The 20921-nt window shown below is 41.2% G+C and overlaps 1 protein-coding gene across 6 annotated transcripts; it reads right to left on the bottom strand.

Annotated features, from left to right (window-relative positions):
• Nucleotides 1-8: 8 nt before the first annotated feature.
• Nucleotides 9-19869, bottom strand: gigyf1a (GRB10 interacting GYF protein 1a). Of its 6 annotated transcripts, none has more exons than XM_053342890.1 (25): nucleotides 19651-19869; nucleotides 14172-14847; nucleotides 13992-14055; nucleotides 11471-11600; nucleotides 11123-11218; nucleotides 10801-10918; nucleotides 9987-10095; nucleotides 9349-9548; nucleotides 7775-8004; nucleotides 7465-7585; nucleotides 7159-7335; nucleotides 6546-6700; nucleotides 5795-5960; nucleotides 5396-5697; nucleotides 4662-4762; nucleotides 4398-4498; nucleotides 4220-4293; nucleotides 3899-4036; nucleotides 3415-3636; nucleotides 3034-3254; nucleotides 2603-2760; nucleotides 2243-2406; nucleotides 1345-1389; nucleotides 813-957; nucleotides 9-170 (listed from the first exon to the last, which is right to left on the bottom strand). In XM_053342890.1, exons 3-25 carry the CDS (start codon nucleotides 14024-14026, stop codon nucleotides 103-105), a joined length of 3276 nt encoding a protein of 1091 aa, XP_053198865.1. In that variant the 5' UTR covers nucleotides 14027-14055; nucleotides 14172-14847; nucleotides 19651-19869; the 3' UTR covers nucleotides 9-102. The 6 variants fall into 6 exon arrangements, with proteins under 6 accessions (XP_053198865.1, XP_053198867.1, XP_053198869.1 ...); XM_053342892.1 differs by having other exon boundaries at nucleotides 4398-4492; XM_053342894.1 differs by having other exon boundaries at nucleotides 5474-5697.
• Between the last annotated feature and the right edge of the window lie 1052 nt (nucleotides 19870-20921).

Raw genomic sequence — 20921 nt, 5'->3', positions numbered from 1 at the left:
CCCCCACCCCCCGTTTCCCCCAGCAGTGCACATTCGTCATCAGGTTTGTCTGATTAAAAGACAGAAGGCCTCAGGTAGCTATTGCTGCTGCGCTGCGTCACATCAGTAATCCTCCACCATCTCCATCTCATTCAGGCTCAGACAGTCGCCCGCGTTGTGGAATGAGTACCCTGCAGGTGGGAGGGGGCAGAGAGAGACAGAGAGAGACAGAGAGAGACAGAGAGAGAGAGAGGGGAGATGGAAAGAGCAGAGTAAGATCAGAGGAGGGCGGGACACAGGGGAGTTCACAGGGCTGCCTTTAATGCTGTAGGCAGGGGATAAAGACATGATCCAGACAGTATTTGAAGAGTTCTGTTGCATTCTGTATATGTGAGAATACATTTACATTTGTTTATGTAGGACTTTTTAACATGAAAAAAAGTTTTAAAAAAAAGGAGGATAGTTGTCACATTTAAGCAAACTCTCCACGGTTTTGTTCTATATTTAAATAAATCTAAACACTTTTTTTTTTTTTTTTTTTTTAACCGAAATCCCATTTATTTCACCACCTGTTAACATTTACTTCAAGAGCGCACTTCAGATATAATCCTTCAGATATAATCCTGCTCTATAAGCCTTACCACCTGGAATGGGTGCAAACACGTCTTGGTGATGATGACGTTTTCCATTTGGGCTCATTTTGTGTATTAAGTTGCTACCTTGATGTAAAAGTGTGTTTTATTTATGTCAGACTGTTGCTCCTATCAATTAAACATCCTACTCATATAATAAGGTTACTATGTGTAGTATGGAAATGGAGAAAGGTGACATACCTAAGATGCTGGGGTCAGAGTGCAGCATCATGGGCTGTTTCTTCTTCATCTTTCCCCCCTGGTTGTCATAGAGACCAGCCTTGCCCATGTGGTTGGCTTGAAACATGGACTGCAGGGTGCTTGGATTCATACCTCGCATTGAGTCCTAAAAGAAAAGAAAAACGGGAGCAAACCATGGTTTTTAATTAAGATGAAACTATGTTAAACATTGTAACTGTGACTGCCTTTCAGTTACCAGCTGACTAATATTGCTTTCCTGTAGCTTAATATATTCCATAGCCACTGGAAACAGACGATTACTAAGTTGCTAGGTGGGGCTATGCAACAACAATGGCTTGTTTGTCCACTAAGCAAGGAGCAGCACGTGGAGTCTATTATGTTATCTCCTGTTATTGTTGTTAGAAGAAAAAAAAAAATTGTCACGCCTGTAGTAACAGCAGTGTCAATAAACACAGTGACAATCACTCTCTCCGCCTCACTGACAGCTCAGTGTTTGTGTGTACTGTATGGAGGCATGTTGGAGGTATGTTACCTGCAGAGGGAAGTTCATGTTCAATCCAGCCACTTCCTTTGATAACTGTTATCATAAAGAAAAGGACAGGAGGAATTTATATAGGTAACCCTGTCCAACATGCTTAAAGGCGTTCTATTGTTGGAATTTTAAACCTATAAATAGTATTTTAAAACAATGTTTCATATGAAAACTGCATTGACAAATATGTACGTGCTCTTTACAAATCAAATGTACAAGGCATTCATCACTTCCATCATTATAGTTTATCATTTGGGATATTTTATGTACATCTTACTGCAAGACACTCCTTTTTTGAATGCATCATGCGACTGGAGACGTTGCTAGTATTATGTGCACAGCTCTGTTTAGGTAATGAATCAGAACTGTAACCTCCAATTAACTTACAAATATGTGATGTTTCAACAGATAACAGGTACAGACATGAATGTGAACAGCAACGCTGCTTTGCTGCATTCATTCCTGACAAAACCCTCACTGATTTTACATTAGACAGGTGCAAACTAGTATCCAACTTTTGTACTGCCATTATAATTCTTTAAGAGAAAAAGTCTGGAGCAGCCATTAAAGTGGAATGAATTACTTTAAAGAACAATTTTTTGAGATGAAAACAGTCACATTGGACACAGTGTGCTCAGTAAATGGAGTAACTTCTGATTCTTGTGAAAATGTTTTATCTCTATTCTCTCAGCAATGACAGCAGCCATTAACGGACATGATAACTACTCATAATGCACAGAGAGAAGGAAGTCTGTGCCAAAGTTTTAGCCAGTAAAGTGTCTGTTTTTTCTTTACTTGTTTAGTTTGGGATCCTGAACTGAGGGGGTGTATCCAACAGGTTATGTTTCAGACATATGCTGTTTTACACTTACAAAAACCCCTTTGAGCACAAGCCTACCTGCTGCTGCTGTCTCTGTTGGTTGGCTTTCTGTTTGGCACGTCGCTCCAGAAACTGTTTGGCGAACTCTTTGGCTTCCACTGTGTCCCCTAGGTAGGACCGGATGAAGTCCAGCACTGCATAGGGAGACTCCACCTCCTTCAGGTATGCCACAATTGTTGCAACTAAAAACAAAAACATGTATTAATTACAGCAGGGAAATCATTTAAGGTTAATTCACATTTATATTCCACTTAGGAGGGAGCTTGCGTAAATATAAACGCTATAGATGTGTTGCATTTAGCAAGCGGCGCTCACCTATGTATGAACTCTCCACACACACTTGTAATTTGCTAAATACATAAAAGCTGAGGAGCTTACCATCCAGAGAGGAAGAGGAGTTGTTGGCAGAGGTGTTGAGAGCGTGCAGCATCTGTTCACACCAGGTGGTGAAGCCGTCCTGAGGCTTCATGCCCTGCAACAGCTTCAGCAGCTTCTCCTCCTCCTCCGTCCGCTTCCGACGCATCATGTACTGATCACTGCAGAGGACGAACGGGGTCGAGTGCATATTTATTAGCTTCGGATATAAAACGTTACGATGATATTTGCCACAGAAGGTCGAAAAAGTTGATGACAAATGTAGCAGACTGCTAGCAGAAGGTAATTATGTAACTTTACAATGACACAGATATTTGTTACAACATAACGGGTGCAACCACATAACCCAACTGCAGAGTTTACAACAGGCCACTCAGTATTCCTCCGGCGTACATTAAAATGCATTTCACTTCATTTAATTTCATCTCTCGTACCTGAGTGATGGGCTGCTGCGGCTGCTCTTCAAACCCATGTTGTTGTTGCTGTTGCCACGCAGGCTGGCCTGGTTCTTCACGGCCTCGTCCCACATGCCCATGCTGCCTGAAGAGCTTCCGCTGCCACCCTTACCCTCCATGCCTCCAGGACCGCCCCACATGCCGACGCCATCCGCCCACTGCCCTCCCATGGAAGAACTCCCCATCGACATGCCGGAGTGCTGGAAACAGAGAGAGAAAATCCAGCTCATCGTTATGACAAAAGACATTTCTATTCGTGTTTGCCTACAGTGTGCGCTCCCTGTCATTATTTCTGTATGAAAACAAAATAAAAACCCCACCAAAAAAAACCCCATATAATTTTAAGTTGCTGAAACTCACGCGTTCTCTCTGCTGCTGGGCTCTCTGTTGTTGCTGCTGCTGTTTCAGCAGTCTTTCGGCCTCCTGCTGCATTTCCAGCAGAGCCAGAGCCTGGGGCTTTCCTGACTTGGTGAGGCCGGAGGAGGAAGCACCGCTCCAGCTTGAGCTGCTCGCCCCAGGCCCCTGCTGTTGGGGGGCCTGCTGCAGCAACTTCATGATCAGTTCCTGCTGCTGACGACATTGCTGGGAGATAGGACAAACACTTTAGAGCTCAAATACATAAAAATATGTATATAAATGGAGACTAGAGCCAGGTGATAAATCAATATAGTTTTACACCGATAGTCTGTGTTCCTATAATAAAACAATTTTTTGATTACCAGTTCTAATCCCTTAATTATATAAACCCAAAAAGTAAAATACAATAGCATTTTTTTTTTAAAACCTTAGTCCACAGCGTGTCCAAACGTTTTTTGGCATTTAGTTCATATATAAAATGGCTAACCTGCTTGCGTCTGAAGAGATCCTCCTCCTCCCTCCTCTTCTGCTCCTCCTGTTGCCTCCTCTTCTCCTCCCTCCTCTTGCGCTGCTCCTCCTCCTCACGCTTCGCCCTGAGTTCAGCGTCTCGCCTCTCCTGCTGGAGCTGAAGGGAAAATGTTGTCGATTGAAGTAAAAAAGCACAAAAAATGAGTTTTTCTTTGGAGTGCTCAGATTAAAAACACAATAAAAATCACATGGTCGACTGTGTGCAGTGTAGGTCCTAGAAGCAAAACGTGCAAATGATGAATTTGTGCTCTAAGGATGAAAATCTCATGACTGAACCCACCTTTTGAAGCTGTTCGAGAGTTGGACCCTGAGTAGAAGGATTCATTGTTATGTCCCAAAGACTGGCTTCACCGCCTACACGGAAATAAAAATGGGGTCATTTTTAAAATCATAATCACGGTTTAGTTTTTTTCACTACTTGCATGCACACACAAAACAAATTACAGGCTAGCTCTTACCTGACGGCTGTGAAGCTGAGGTATGCATGTCCCACATGGACCCTGTATCTGGCACTGACATCGACCTGTTCATCGAAGGCATCATACCCTGCTCACTGCACCTAGAACATGCGAAGCAACGCTCAACAGGTAAATCACCCAAGAAAGAAAACGTTTTATGTACAAAAAAATTGAAAATTACTTAAAAGTGGAAAATGTCAGAAGCTAGAATAAAAATGTGCTCTAGTCCTGACATGTAGGTTGACCTGGACTACATGCTTTCACCTGTTAATGAGCTGGAATAGCTGCTGCTGTTGGAGCTGCTGATAAAGAGCTGCCGCTGCCAGCTCCTGCTGCTTTTTCAGGCGCTCCTGGTCCAGATTTCCCTGAAGAGAAAGAGGAAAGAGACCATTGCCAGTCAATATCATACATAAGGTACCAGTTATCCCTTTATAAGAATTGAAAGAGTTAGTTTTCACAGAGGCATTTTAACAGAGAACTGTCCAGTCTTTTCCTAACATAATTTGTTTTGTGTCTTCTGCATATAGATAAATGTTTTAAAGTGAGCATATGTGAATTGTGTGTTTCCCCATAATAATATAGGTTGTCATGAATGTGCTTATCTTATCACCTGTGCCACGTTTAAAGGCAGTCAGGAACATGGTAACCTATATGTAGTGTAACACTTCATGTACTGAATGCTAATATGTAGTCTGCCTTGTTCTGCTTTACCAATTTGAAGCTTACATGTAACTAGTGACTGTTACTAGACACTGAAAATCAGTTTAATGAGTTTGAGTATTGATAACTCTTCCTCACTTCCTCTGGACTTCTACTCACTGACTTCAGGAGGAAAAGTAATGAATTAACACAATAAACAGTACAAAAAGCAAGTTGTGTGTAATAATATCAATCATTTCACAATCTTGTACAAATGTTTAACAGAGAATATTCATCTTTTTCTACAACACATTATCTTTCTACTCAAACTGAACTTGGATTGATTTTAAGTCTATTACCGTGACCTGTCTATCAATCTTTCCTCTCCTCTGCATCCTCCCCTTCCCATCCTCTATGTTGGCTGTGCTCTGACTCACAGTCCCAGCGGGCCCCCGGGTGGGCTGCGGGCGCTGCGTTGGTGGTGGCTGTCTCACCAGCAGGGGCGGCGGGGAGGGCCCCGGGGCGAACGGTACGCGGCCCCACATCTTGATGACGTCCCCCAGGGGTTGGAAGCCCTCGTCGCAGCCCCGCTTCACCAACAGGGTCATGGTGAAGTAGCCTGCCTGGAACCATTCGCACATCTCCACAGTGGTGAATGGACCTGGGTGTGGGTGGAATAGAGAGGCGGGGATGAGTTTACAAAGCCGTGATAATGAAGTGATATACTGTCTGCGTGTGTAGGAGTAGTGAGAGTGTACCCTGGATCTCTCCCTGTGGGTCCTTGTAGAACCACTTCATGGCAGCCTCGTGAGACAGCGGCAGAGCGGCTGCTGTGTTCCTGCTCTCCTGCTGCTGCAGAGTCTGGGTGAAACACTCCTCCTCCAAAGAAGTGTCCTGAAGTGATGCCACCATCTTCTCTGCCTCCTATACAAACACACAGGTTGCCATGACACCACATCAATTTACCTTGGAAGTTTAGACTGAACATTTAAGACATTTAAACAGCTTTAATCTTTTAAATACAGCTTAGTCATCAGGGAGAGCTGCTAAAATAAAGCTGCAGTGACTTTCTGATAGTAATCACAGCAGCACATTGGAAACTGAAACTAAGTCACGCTTGTAGCATTCATTTTATACTAGTTTTGAAAATGCCTGTTAGATTAAGAGATACAGTACATTGTAGTATGCAGTGTTGACATCTTGGCCTCTTGGTGGTGCTAAAGGTTTCCCTACATTAATGATCAATGTGCAGATGTTGGCTATAGTGTTACAAAAAGAGTTTCTTTCTTTCTAAATCAAGCATGTGATAATGAAGCACTTGTTCTCAAATGTCTCTGAGACACATCTACACCTACACACTTATTGTGCATTCAATATGATGAGTCTAGTTTGTTGTGTGGCACAGTCATCACTGGCTGCAGCCGACCTCTCAGGAAAAGAGATCGCTCGGCGGAGTTAATCATAATTTCAGAGACAGATGCTCTAAATGTTGCCTCCTGTTTTTCCAACCTGCTGCAGGTGCTTCATGCCCTCGTCGTCCTCGGTGTCTCCTCCAGACAGTGGGAGGAGAGGAGCAGCAGAGGAAGGGGGTGGGGGAGGCAGAGTGGAGGAGGTGGAGGTGCTGGGGCTCAGCTGGGCCTTGGAGCCCCCTACCGGAGCCACGTCTGACACAAAAACAACAAACAAAACATTAGTAAAACAATGGGGCTATTTTTGGTTGTTCTATTTGTGGGATAATGATGTTGGATGTGAAGAGCAGAGCCACCTACCGGCTCTGTATCTGAACAAGAACAGCAGGTTCAGTAAACAAGATATTAAATGACTGGGGCTAAACATATTGGATATCAAACCAAAATATCATCGTGGCTGAATTTCCTCTCACGCTCGCTGCTCTGAGACTAAATGAGCTTGGCTGAATGTACGAGGTCACAAGCTCTTAAGTAACCGCACTGGGACTTCAGGATCTGTCACTTCAATTACAGTAAATGTACACTTTGCAGAAACATTATCATTAAGCTCCAATTTTAACACTTACTCTTGACTTTTCACTCAACAAGGTTAAACTGATAGGTAAGTGTACAATAAATATGCCTCTCTACAATAGATATGGAGTTAGGTGTACCTTCACTAATTGTAGTGCCAGCCTTAACAGGGTGGCTGTTGCTCAGCTGAGTGTTGTCCACCACTGGGCCTCCTGGGAGCTCCAGGGATGGAGGGGTACAGTGGATAGGAGGAGAGGTGGAGGGTGATGCTGGCTTTATCTCTCCATCAATGACAGCAGAGCCGGCTTCTTTACTCTCTGTGGAGGTGAGGAGTGACGGAAAGGAGGCAAATTTTAAGAAATGCTTGTGACTAGGTAGAACTGGATGGAACAAAGGGGAAACGCGTTCTGAATATTCAAATCCTTCAATCCAGAATCTTTCCTCACCTTTGTCCTCACCTCCGTCAGCACTGTTCCTCTCCATGTCAGCGAAGCTCTCCTCCTCTTCCTCCTCCTCTATCCCCTTAAACTCAAACTCCTCCTCCAGGATTGTCTCCTTGCCGCTCTTCTGAAAGATGGAGACCAGGAGAAAGAGAAAATGAGTGGAACAAACTTTCATGAGGGCAGAGACAAGATGACCCCATTTTGGATAAAACACTTCACTCAAACATTAACAGCTACTCAATTCGAGTAGAGTGAGAGTAGAGTGGAATTGAAAATAATATAACCTCACCCCCTCCCCCGCCCCAATACACACCTTCATAGGCATGAAAGCTCCAGAGGAGTCAAAAGTGCCCATCTCCCCATCTTCCTCATCTGTACACCACTCAGGCAGGCCGTCCCTGTCATCCTCTACTCCCTCGCTGCCTGCGCGCCGGCGGCCGCCACCATGACCGTCAGAGTCCCGGAAGTCGAAATCGAACTTCCTTCGACGGCTCTCTCCTGGACCACCGTGGTCCCGCCAGCCTGCTGAGCGAGGACCACCATCTGACAGAGAGAAGAAATGGACCACTGTTAGTTGAGACACTGTCAGAGCAATAATCAGAAGAGCCCTTCAAATATCAAAAGAAATAGTAAAAAGCCTAAAAACTCTCAAGCTGCTGTTCCTTGTAGAGATCATTTTACTGCCACTAGATGTCACTATAGCTACTTTGTAAGTTAGAACTGTACATTTCATTCATTTATTAGATTTTAGTGCTGCTTTTGATTTAACAGTCTATAAGCTACTTCGACATAAGCATATTACATATAGCTGGTGTGCCAATAACATGAACACATCAGTAGTCAGGTGGGTTAGAACATTTAACACTAGTATGACCTTATTTGAGGATGATTAGGCAGTACAGTGGACAATTGAATATTTGTCATTGATTTAAACATGAGCTCTGGGAGATATTTTGATTAAAATTGCATCACCCAGAACCAATTTACAATTATTTCTAGTTCAACACATACACATATGGAAAAAACCTGGCTCTCATTCAGGGTAATTACACAGGGCAGGTTGCAATAAATTATAGCTAAATGGGCTTTTTAAAAAGTCCAGTGAAACATAAATGATCTGCAGAAGCTTCAGATAGTTTTGAATCAAGCAGCACATCTGGTCATGAACTGTTCAGAACAGGAAGTTAAGGGAATGCAAGTCTTTTATCTTCCACGAAAAAAAAAAAAATTCAAGAATAACTTCACTAAGACTAAGCACTGTGACATAACTAGACAACAGTGGATTTGGTAGCTCTTCCAAAATGCAGACTTAATGCTCTTTTGCTGTATAGGCCATTCAATGAAATCATTCACCTTCATTTATCCGAAAAGGGTTAACAGCTTCCAAATTAGCCACAGATCAATTTAAGGCTATTCTGGCTCAGAGTTTATAAGGTGTATAAAAAGACAAGAATATAATAGTAAAGCAGTGAAATAAAAAGAAAAAAAAATCAATTTACAGCATGGACTATTACTGTGTAGCCTTCAGTATTCACTGAATCATCAGTGTTGATCACTTATTTCAGGAAGTTCCTTTTAAGCTGTAGTTTCTTTTACTTGTTTTGATTGAGCAATGACACTAAAATAGCAGGACGCTAGTTGTTAAACCCTTAAAACCACCAGCTTCTTTAAACACATTTTATATTGCAGCTAAACTAAGCTAACAGCAACTCTCCCTCCATACTGGTGAATAAAATATCAGAGGTGTGTGTGGTCTGCCCATCCTGCATTTAAACAAAAAACACATGAGGCCTTTGTGTTTTCCTCGTGTGTAGCTTTGATTTTTAAACACACACACAGTTTGAGGCAGCGCTACAATAAATAGATAAACGTTTGTATTTATCGTACCATCCCTGCGGGGTCCAGCGAGTCTCCAGTTGGTGCCCGGCTCCCCCTCTTCCTCCTCCTGCTCTTCGCGGAGGGTGCGCCAATTATCGCTGTCAGCCCTTGTAAACTCCTTCCTCCCTGGGCCCCCGGGACCTCCAGTCTCCTCAAAGCCAGGACGCCCCACCTCCCGCCGCAGCGGCTTCTCGAATCGACGCTCACCCCTGGGGAAAGGAGGGAAATGAAGAGTAATTCTTATCAGTGAAGTGATAAACAGAGAAAAACAATCCTGAAACATGAACTAGTTTATGTCCTAGATAAATCTGACCAGCTAAAACCTACATCTCATCACCACATATCCCATATTTATACATTTGAAGCTGACCCCCATGAAAAAATAAACTGCTTGGAAAATACAACAAACAGATGCTTTTGTTCAGTCTAAGCAGATAAGAGAAGACTCCTGCTAAAGTGAGATAAATTAAACCATGAGAGCAAAAAGCTACAAAAATACCACAGAGGATTATTCAGTTCATTACTCTGGATGACAGCTCCTCTCAGCAGTGAGGATACAAGCTTCTACTACGCAATGTAGCGCTGGGAGCCATGATTTACTACAGCCAAACAAACACTTCCTCACAAGTGTGTGCTGGTTTCCTTACCGGTCATCCCAGCTCTGGCTGCGATGTATCTCTCGGACGCTGCGGCCAAAACCAACCTCCGCATCTTCAATACTTCTTTGGTAGAATCCACCTTCACCACGGCCTCGGCCTGATCAAACACACACAAACACACGTAGGTGAGACAACTTGCCATTTAAGACTATGCTGTGTGTGCATATATTGTTTCTCTCTCTCTCTCTATCTCCTTGAATCAGCCCTATAAAACACTTTCATAACTCTTTAAAAATACACAACTATTTTATTATTATTATTATTACCTTGAATCCACTTCGAGCCAAACACAGACAGACACCAATGTGCACACAAATTATAAAACCCACATGGCATCATTTTTCTCAGTTGCGTCCTTGGCTGTCCTGAACCGGACGGCCAGTGTTTACATTGGCCATTCATACGAGTGGAGTGCTGTGTGTGTGCAAGGTGAGTTCATAAGCCCCGTGGTTTTAGGCAGGTGTGGCTGGACAAAAGGACGACTATTTAGACAGGCCAAGAGGAAGTGTGCTGCATCAAGATGGTGGAAGAAAAAGGGGAAATAAACACTTCAGTGGTTGGCTTGAATAAACTCTTTTTACGTTCCCTGGATAAAAGCCATGCAGCCATTGTAGTTTCAGGCTTGGGGCAGCATTTCTGTTGCTGTTGGACTTGTGTTAGCTTTAGTGTAAGTGGTTGTGGATTTATCATAACTGCACTTAGGCTGAATCAATGCTGTGCTGTATTTGTTGCCATGTTTGTTTTTTTTTCCCCTTTCCTAATGGGTGTCTGGGTGACATTTTTTCCCCCTCTTTAGTCTTACCTCGACCGCCTCGTGTGGCCCCTCGTCCTCGCACCACTCCGGCCGGGGCAGCCCCACCCACCCCTTTTCCCATGAGCCTCAGCACCGCCACACTGTTCACAGACATGGAGAAGTTCCTCTGCAGAGAGAGAGAGAGAATAGGAGAGAGCAAAAGAGAGGAATGTTAGGAATGTCAGCTTGCAGCCACATTTGTCAACCAATTGAACGCCTCGCTTTGGAGCAGAGGTTGTATCACGGTGAGATACCACATGACCAGTTGAAATTATTCAACATTTGTAGTTATCAGGGTATCAGTGTAGCTGTGTGGGTGTGTGTGGCTCACCTGCTCCTCCTCAGTGAGAGGCACCAGTGCCAGTGGCTGCATGGGCTCATCTTGCAGAATAGTAGCAAACTCCTTATCCTGCATGTCCTCTGGGACCTAAACAACAACAACAACAACAACAGGCATTTAAAAGGACATGCCATCTTTAAAACTTTGGCAATGACTGCAGAAAAACAATGACCATTAAAACAGCTTGTCATTTTTGAGGATGGTTTGTAATGTAAATGGAGACCAAAATTTCAAAGCACTGTGCATGTTTCATCACTTTTAGCACCGATGACTTTCTCAACATTGTTGAAATTCAGCAAAAAAATGTTATATGATACTGTGAGAGTTCTTTCCACTAACCTTGTTGTCTTTGATATAAAGTGCTAACATCTCCTCTCGGCCGTAGCGATACTCGGCCAGCTTGTACTTTGGCATGGCGGGGGAAGGAGGGGGGGATGTCACACTCCCCCCACTGGACAGTGCACGGAGCCTGGGTGAAGACAGATCGTTGGACATCAGTAACATGTATTTTCAACGTGAGCATTTCCTGTATCAAACAGATGTCTTAGTTTTGAGTTTAAGAACTGTATGATTTTGCTCCAAATGTTAGTGTTTTTTGGAAGGTGCAAAAGTGTAGAAAGAGGAATCACCTTAACAGGTAATCAAAGCTATTAGTCAGGTCAGTGTTTCAACAGGAAGGTGCTGTTCTCAAATTACAGACTGAACTTTTAAAGCTACATGTTTGCAGTACTTTTCCTGGTTATTGACTTGAGCTAACGTATAATGCAGAAAGATCACTTTCAATAGCTTTCGGTGTGAAATCCCCTGCTGGTACTGAATACCAAAAAAAGAGGGCTATTGTGAAACTGCAATAGAACTCCTTTTTAATGTGAATTGGAGAAAATAATAGCATCCATCTTGCACCAGGGAAAGAAGAAGAAGGAAAAAAAAAAAAAGAATTTACTAAATGTTCTGTAACAAATCAACCATCCACCTACGCAGGTCCCCCGGAATACACTTGGCTCGACTCGGATGATATATTAGCTTTCCAATCTCAAGATTTCATTTTAAAAAGCTATTACTAGCAGGCCGGCTTCCAAGGCCTGCTGTTTAACAATGGGCTCCATTCACATGCCTCTACAAAGTGTGTCATTGACTTACAGCCCCACATCAAAACCATATGCACCTCTGTGAGATGTGTAGGTGGGTGCGGGGTGGAAGAGGTGGAGGCAATACTGATGAGGGAAAGAAAGCATCATGATAGACTAGCTGGTAGCGAGCGGCGAATCAAAGACGGTAAAAATAAGTGGAGCAGGGACTATTATGCATAATAAGAGGAGAGCTGAGGAAACAAGCCAGTGGGTGGGGTACTTGGAAATATTTTTGCATATTAGTATCCGCTTTACTTGCAGTTATCTTAACTAAATTTAGCTTCCACCGCAAATAGTGCAAACATAGGATATACTGATGTCCCGCTTGGGCCGCAGCTCAGACTGAGAAGCAGATGATCTTCCATACACTTAAGTTAATGATCATTCATGAGTGTTGTAGCCTTATAGCAACGGCTGCCCTCATCCACGTTACATAAATTGAAATTCTTGGCAGATGGTTTTTCCTTTGAATTCTACCACGATGACTAACATACTTGCCGGCTCCGCTGCCAGCTAAATCTCAAATGGTTGAAATAATTTTGGAACTCTAACAGGCATTAAAAAGACTTGTAAACACTCCGGCCAGACAGCTGTATGTGGTCAGCGCACGAACCGGACCACTCTATGGCAGTGTTAAAAAAAAAAAAAAATGGGGGAGGAGGGGTACAGGGATAAATGTGGGGCTACAAGGGCCACTGAGAGGAAAGCAGCTGCAGATGTGTAAAGAGAGAAATATTCTGCGAGGCTGGCGCTGCACCAAGAATGCATACAGCAGTCACAGGCCGTTAGAGATGGCATGCTACCAAACTGGAGGCTACCCCTCCCATTAATCGCTACACAAACATTCGCTGCTGAGGAGGAGGAGGAGGAGGAGGAACAGCAGAGAAGGAGACAGAGATGGACAGGAAACTGCTGTCATAGTACCTACAGTTTGACTTCAGGTAAAGAAAAACACTTTCACCACCATTAGTAATTATAAGAGAAATGAGTCTTTAGAAGCTACAACTAAAAGCCAAGTCATTAAATGTTATTACTGTTATTTCTATGTGGTTAGTTATATTTACTGGTATGCATTTCATCTCTCCTGATGGCACAGCTAAGGACAGAGATGCTGGTTGGTCTCTTGTGCCAGGGCTTGGAGTAACTATTACTTTCATCATCAATTGAACTGCCAATTATTGTCCTAGTTAATGGCTGTGTTTGTAAAAATGTCAGAAAAAGTGAAAAAAAATTGAAAGCGAATCTAAATTGCTTTGTCTATTTGACAAGCTATTTGGCATTTTAATTGAAAAATAACTCAACCAATTTATCAGTTATATTCTGTGACAAATCAATTAGTAACTAACCATTATCTCTGTAAATGTAGGCCACTGTTTCATTAAATATCTTACTCACGGTCCTGATTTCCAGTGGTTGATTTGACCGGGGAAATTAAACAGTATATGTAAAAGAGGAACTTATTTTATATTATAAGAACAGATTTACATGATATTTGCTGTCTGAAAAATGAATCCCAGTCTTCTTTATGCCCTGACCTGTCTTTTACTGCCACTAGCAGGGGGTGATATCCAATATACACACAAGACATGTAGTACAATGCCTTGAAACTTAATATACACAATCACAGTCAAGAAGGCCACAAATGTTGACAAAATCAAACCAGCCACAAGCATTTTTTCTTTTTCTTCACTACAAGAAACTAAAGAAAAGAACAAAATCTGATCATTTACCATTCTGGGCCGAAGTTAAGAGTCTCAGCAGTCATATTCCTCACGTCCACACAGAACTGAGTATCTGAGGAGAAGAAAAAACAAAACAATTTTCTGTTATAAAATATGAAGAATAATAAATACATTCCAAAAAGGAGAAGAATTAAATTGTGCCATCCGCCCAAGACTCCGCTTCCTTACCCTGTCCAGATGATCGGAGCAGGCTGGACTGGGCTGGACCAGGCTAGAGCTGGCTGGATTTAGTTAGGCTTAGGTGACTAGAAGGCTGAGTGGTGCTTAAGCTGTGGTCACAGAGCTCCCCAAACACACAGACACAAAGAGAATAGCTGCCAGTTTCAGGTGCTTGAGGAATACCAGGTTATCAGGTCCTAACTAGGTAAGGAAGGGGGTTTTGACAATAGTTTGGAGAATGGAAGCTCCTGCTACTCACAGCCGAAAAAGGTTGTTAAACATAAAAAAGAAACGAAAAGAACCTTGGAAATTAACGATGGAACAAAATAAAACACTCTTGCTAGTAATAATGTTTTCTCTCTCTTTTTTTTTTTGTTTGTGTTTTTTTTTCAATATATATATATATATATATTTATATATATACACAGCAGTTATATCTCACATTAAAGTTAAAAATATGAACTGATTCATCAAAAAAAGGTAACGCAGGAACGAAATAACAGCCGAAACAATGAAACAGGCTGCTGGAACAGCTGCCTAGAGCAGACGCGACTCGCACTCCTCTTCTCCTTTTTCTTTCTCTCTCTCTCCCTCTGTGCCTTTTCCTCGCGCTCCAACTGAAATGTGGATTGACGGAGACCCTCCAGGTAACTCCTTTATTTCCTGTCCTCCTCCCTTTGCACCACTGAAAAAAACAAACAAACAAAGTTTGAGAGAGAGGATTAGAGAAATCAAACACAACCAAAAACATACACTTAATAAATCAAGATGCATTTTCACAGCTTGACAGTCTGCCTGTATTGTGACAGGAAAGGAAGTTTAATTTGATTTTCCTTTGCGCTGGATTGACACGCTATTTTCAAGGCGGCGTGCCTCAGACTCACTGAAAGGCACCGGCCCAATTTGATCAATCTGTATAGCGCACTGAGCTGAGAGAACAACACTGTGGTATTCCTTCGCTGGATAAATGTGATGGCGAGCTATTTCTAGTCTAGTGCTCAATCACGGCCCAACGTTTCTGCTTCTCACTGAACATTTTCCATCCAGAAATTATAAGACTCTATTTCAGTGATGTTGTGAACCAGGTCTTTCTTAAAGCATTGCAGCTGGTCAGGAATAGTTCCTCAAGATGTCATGGCAACTGAACCGATATCCAGGCAACCAGGTTTCTTCGGTTAATGCTTGTACATGCACACAGCGTCCATATGATATGAACTCCGCATCCTTACATTTATACATTTTTAACTGTATTCCCGTCATATTTACCACACATAAAACATCGCTTACAGTTAGTACTGACAGATACACAAATGAGAGGCTGGCAGACAGAAACCTGCTTGCCCTGCCAGCTACCATTATCCACCACGTTATACCAATGTCTTGGCTGGATAATTGGGGTTATTTTAAACCTGGACCTTATTTTGCTCCTTTTTACCATCATGAAAATTGTGTTAGCTTTCCCATTCAAGCAGTACTACTCTGTAACGCACAATATCCAGCATGATATCCACTTGTTGAGTTCAAGATGTGATTCAACTGCATTCCATTTCTTTAAAAAAAAAAAAAAAATTTAAATTCAACAGAAGATAGTTTAAACCACCAAGTTAACAAGTGAGTTTCTCTTTACATTAACACTTGGGGGAGGTTTTGTTCTTAGGATTACAGTTTCTCAGCATTAAATGTGGTTTAAAAGGGTATCAGGGGACTGTCAATTTCAAAGGCTTAAATAACTCATCACTGGCAGATCTTATCAGCTGTGGCCAATTACATTTGCTCTGCGGGTTGGTAAAATATCCGACGAGTTCAGATTGGGTGACAGCCAGATGTTTTGTCTACCAGTTATATGGAGGCATCTTTCTCTTTAAATACCTCTGGCAGTGTTATATCAGGCCATTGTCTGCAATGCTGACAATGAGCCGGACTCTTTTATAGAAGATAAACTGTCAGAGTGATCAATGTGATGGAATTCAAAGGATTAGCCAAAAACAGACCTTCAAATCTGGTTATTTTATCTATAAACAGAGTCTTGTCTGAATTATGAGAAAATCGTTTTGTGATGTATAAAATGACATATACACTGATAGATTTTATCCATATCACTCATCTCTACTATGAGCCACTGGTACACTGTTAAAGGAGTCGTTTAACACTAATGAAATTATTATTGCTTTAACTTTGCAAAACAGTTTACCATCCAATTCATTTGGAAAAGCTCAGAAACCTGTTTCAGACGGTAACTAAAGGCGACTTTAGCTAAACAACTATTGTGTATGTTTATGGGATGTAACACAAGATGCTAATAAAATCTTGGTCACTATTTGTGTTGGACTGCACAACATCAATTTGAGGCTGTTAGTATTGTGATTCACCAAACAATCTAAGACATAAATAGAAAAAAAGTCTATGAAAGCAAATCGTCAGCTGGCATCATCCATCTGATGCTGCTTGGATGTTTAAAAACACAAAGTCACACAAACTCCCCCCCCCCCCCCCCCCCCCCATTTCATTTCTAGATCACCAAAGCTCCTCATCAGTGGGTGGTGGTGTCTCCCAGTGTAATCTAGGACCACTGTTTTGGATTGACCAGGAGGTTTGATCACGTTTCTCACATGATTGTAAACTTTGGTTTGTGCTTATGCTTTCAGACCTAACCTGTTTGGTTCAGTTATTGATACATTTCACTTTTTGAAAATAGAGAAATTAATAACTATATAATTTTGCTCTCATTCGTCTATTTTTCAAAAGATTACATAATGTTTCAACCATTTAAGTCACTGTCCACTCCCTGCAGCTGCTTAGTAAAAGCCCTGTAACACTTCTATGCCAGCTAAATATCATTTTTAATGTGATTAATTTTCCTGACTCTGTAGATTTGGGCAATTTTTATGGATATGCAATGCCTAACAATTTAAGCTTGTGAAAAACAACCCATTTCATGACCACGTTGAAGCCAATTTCTATAAAAGAATTCAACTCGCGTGTCGGTTTAACTGAGTGTGCAAAAGGACTGGCTGGAAAAAGTATTTTATTCTCAATGACCCCCACATGTAACACAATTGAGCATGCTTAAAATAGTGTCAAATATCATCAATGTCAAAATGCTAAAAATCATTTAATGCTTTAATCAGCCATCCTTACACCACACAACCACTCACACTAGTTAGAGGTCTCTTATGAGGCAAATCAACACAAAATATGAACTGTAATACTACACATGATACTTTTTTAATATTGCTCACACATCCATGTTTACTTATATGAAAGATTTTTTTGTAAGAAGTGGAAAACTGAGCTTTTAATACAAGTTAGTTGCCCACTGGCATTCTATTATATTAGCACTTGGCAGGTTCACCATTTATTTGCATTAAATCATTTTAAAATCAAATGTAAACAACAACTTGATTTTGGAAACTTGTCCTGACTGTAGATGGCAGTCTTGGCTTTTTAAAATCTTTTAATAGCAACACTAGTGGATCCTGTGCTGTTTACTGTTAGTGTTGAAACTTCTGCAACTCATTATGTCTCAGTGCAATTTATAATTATTAATACTGTAATGTGTAATAATGATGAAAATTCAGCAAAGTATTTTCAACAGTCTACTTTCCAAGTAGTTCAAATGACATTAAATAATATAAACTAATAATATTGCAATATACGCATGTTTACAACAATAGATACTATTTTGTTGAAATATTACACTTTCTTTTCTTTTTTGGAGGGGGAGGGTGGGGGGTATATGGTGTGTGTGTGTATTGTAGTTATGTCAACTTCTATACTAACTTAAGTGACAACATAAAACCGTCATGGTGGTAAAATTGAATAAGACTTTTATACCATTTTCATCAAAGCTCTGGTTGCCACAACTGTTGATGAACTCATTTTAGTCTACTGTCAAGAACACCTCATAAATATCTAAGTATTATTTGATAGTAGTGTAATTTAATGAGCATTGGGTTTAAACTAGAGCCCGACCAATGTATCAGTCCACCAATACTTGCCTATCACAAGTATATCAGTATCTGCATATATGTTGCTCGGTTTTTTGTTTTTTACTTTTTATAATGGCAGAATTTAATGTTATGCATTTGATTGTTTTTCTTAATCCAAGCCCAATACATACATACATACATACATACATACATAACATGCTGTTTTGGTTACAAATTGTTTTTATATGTATAATTATAACATTCACTGTAATGTTTAATGTTTCAGTAATACAATAAAGTTTATCATTAAACTGTAAAATATCACACAAGCTTTTGTCACAAGTGTTTGATAACCACATTTGAGGGATCACTGCAAAATAAAAGTGTTTGTGTATATTCTGTATATATAAGATTACCAGCTGATATATCAATATCAGGTACTTTTGTCACTTTAATATCAGTATTGGCCCCAAAAGTCAGCATCAGTCAGGCTCTGGTTTAAACACGTGATTTCAAATAAGAAAATAATTTCATTCATTTATAGTACTCCTGGTTGAAAATCATATAAATGAGAGTGAAAAGAATAAGTAAAGAACAAGCAGAAATCCAATAACTCAAGAGCAGAAATTCAGAGCACCTTAACAATGTACAAAATGTAACTTAACCCTTCACATCTGTAAAGATCGCGGAGCATTAATACATTACTATACTACAGACTCCAGGCCACAACCGGCAAATAAACGACATCTTTTACTGTGTAGCACCAAGTTTGCACCGAGGAAACTGAAGCAAGGTCATTCAGGAATAATGTTGTTACCAGAATATGTATTTTCTAGTGCATTTGAATATTTGCAAATGTTTTGCTCTTCAAAAACGTGGCGGGATACTCATTCAAGCGGCGGCGATGCACAATGTAAAACAATGCTAATTGCTAACATTAAAACGACCGATTTTGCAACTTTAAATTGGTAAAAATACTCAATTGTTTGTTAGGAAAGATGGCTAACGTGCACAAAATAGCTCAAGTTGACATTAGCAGCAGTTAATGGTTGCTAGATTCATCTGCGTGGTACGTTGTTCGTCTTTCAAAACTAACTACAGCAGCTCGATTGATGGGATAAAGATACATCGATGATTACACCACTTTTTTGACCCACAATATCATATTTCTGTTGCATAACAGAGATGTGTTAGCTAGCCTGCTACCTAACCTAGCACAAGGTATGCGTTGATCGTTAAGGCCTTGGCTTGTAGGTTCAAATGACACCAGATATGATGGCGGAGGGGGCGGAGAGAGACTCCCCGGCCTGCTCCGCCAATGTGCGGGGACGACCACCTCCACTCTGCTGTCCGTGTTCACCTCGGGCTGCTACAATGAAAACAACCGAACTGTAATAACGCCAGAAACAACAAAAGGCTTTTACGTGGAAAACGACTCTGTAGCAATGTTTTTTTTAACCTCGCCACTATTAAATCCCAACTCATCCGAGCTGCAAGATGTTAGCCTGTTAGCTAGCGTTAGCTAAAAGACAAGCTGCAAAGAGGAAACCACGGCTTACCTTTTACTGTTTGTAGCTACCAGACCGGCGTGTCTACAGCCAATATATTGTATGCATTGGTCTCTTTAAACACTGTAAACGTATTCACTCGACAGAATCGTACTTTCAGAAAGTCGTGCTCTGTGTTTTATGTATTTTTTTTTTTGCCCCTCTCCTCCTACGGTCGCTGCTGCGTATCACTATGTGTCTGCTGGCTGCTGCTCGCTGCTCTTCTTGTTGTTTGTGTTTCGGAAACATGGCCGTCCGTGTGACACCACGTGACTGAACATTGACAAGCGGCTAACCAATGTTGTAGCAGAGCAAACACACCCCTATTTACCCGCCTGGACATTGCCGTGGTGGACCACACTTTTGCATTTCATAAGAAAATAAAGAAGAAGCGTCGTAGCTGAATGGGCTCAATTAACCAGTAGTCTAAAGTGTGGATTTCAACATGAAGTTGTATTAACAAAGGGGTGCATCGAAACAGAAAAAGAGCCGTCACAGAATAATACATAACCTGCCTTCAAAGTTGTTTCATGAACTTTGCAGTCAGCGACAAAATGCTCGAAATGTATATGGTGGGGATTTGGAGCAATGAGTCCTCAATACCCTTGAAAGTGAAGTGAATGACTGGAAAAAGCATGTTGAGTGGAGGACAATTCCGTTAGGCAGTAGTAGGGTTCAGCCAGCAGAGGTCGCTGTTGGCTAACAGTGGTACCATTTGAATGCAATGATTTTGGGCTTGATGCACCAGGGTCAATTGTTTTGCAGTGGGGCCTTTCTTCACATTAAACATCAATGAAGACTAAGTTAGCATTGAGAAGAAGAATATATATGTCCCTTTGAATGAAGTGCATGTTAAGTCAATTTTATTTGTACAGCCCAATATCCCATATTTGCCTCAAGGGGCTTTACCATCTTAACAGCAATTACCCTCTGTCCTTAGACCATATATTCGAATGAGGAAAACTCCTTAAACAAAACTTTAATGGGGAAGAAACCTCAGAGAGAGCAACAAGGAAGAAACCTACAGAATTGGAACAGTTTCTTTGTCTAAACGTTAGACTTATAAATTGTTAATTCACTGTGGCACTGTGCAATAATCCTGGAACACTATAGTACCCACTGTACCTACAAATTATATACATTTAGTTTAGTCTATAATACAAAATGTGCAATGCATTTTTCTCACTACTGTATATCTGAACAGGCTATATACATAACCACCTACTCTATGCATATAAAGTAAACATAAATATAAAATATAAAATAAACAATATTTTTTAATA

Source organism: Scomber japonicus, chromosome 22 (genome assembly GCF_027409825.1).
Source record: "Scomber japonicus isolate fScoJap1 chromosome 22, fScoJap1.pri, whole genome shotgun sequence".
Taxonomy (NCBI): Eukaryota; Metazoa; Chordata; class Actinopteri; order Scombriformes; family Scombridae; genus Scomber; species Scomber japonicus.
Note: the sequence above shows the minus strand (reverse complement) of the source record. Positions and strands in the feature narration are given on the sequence as shown.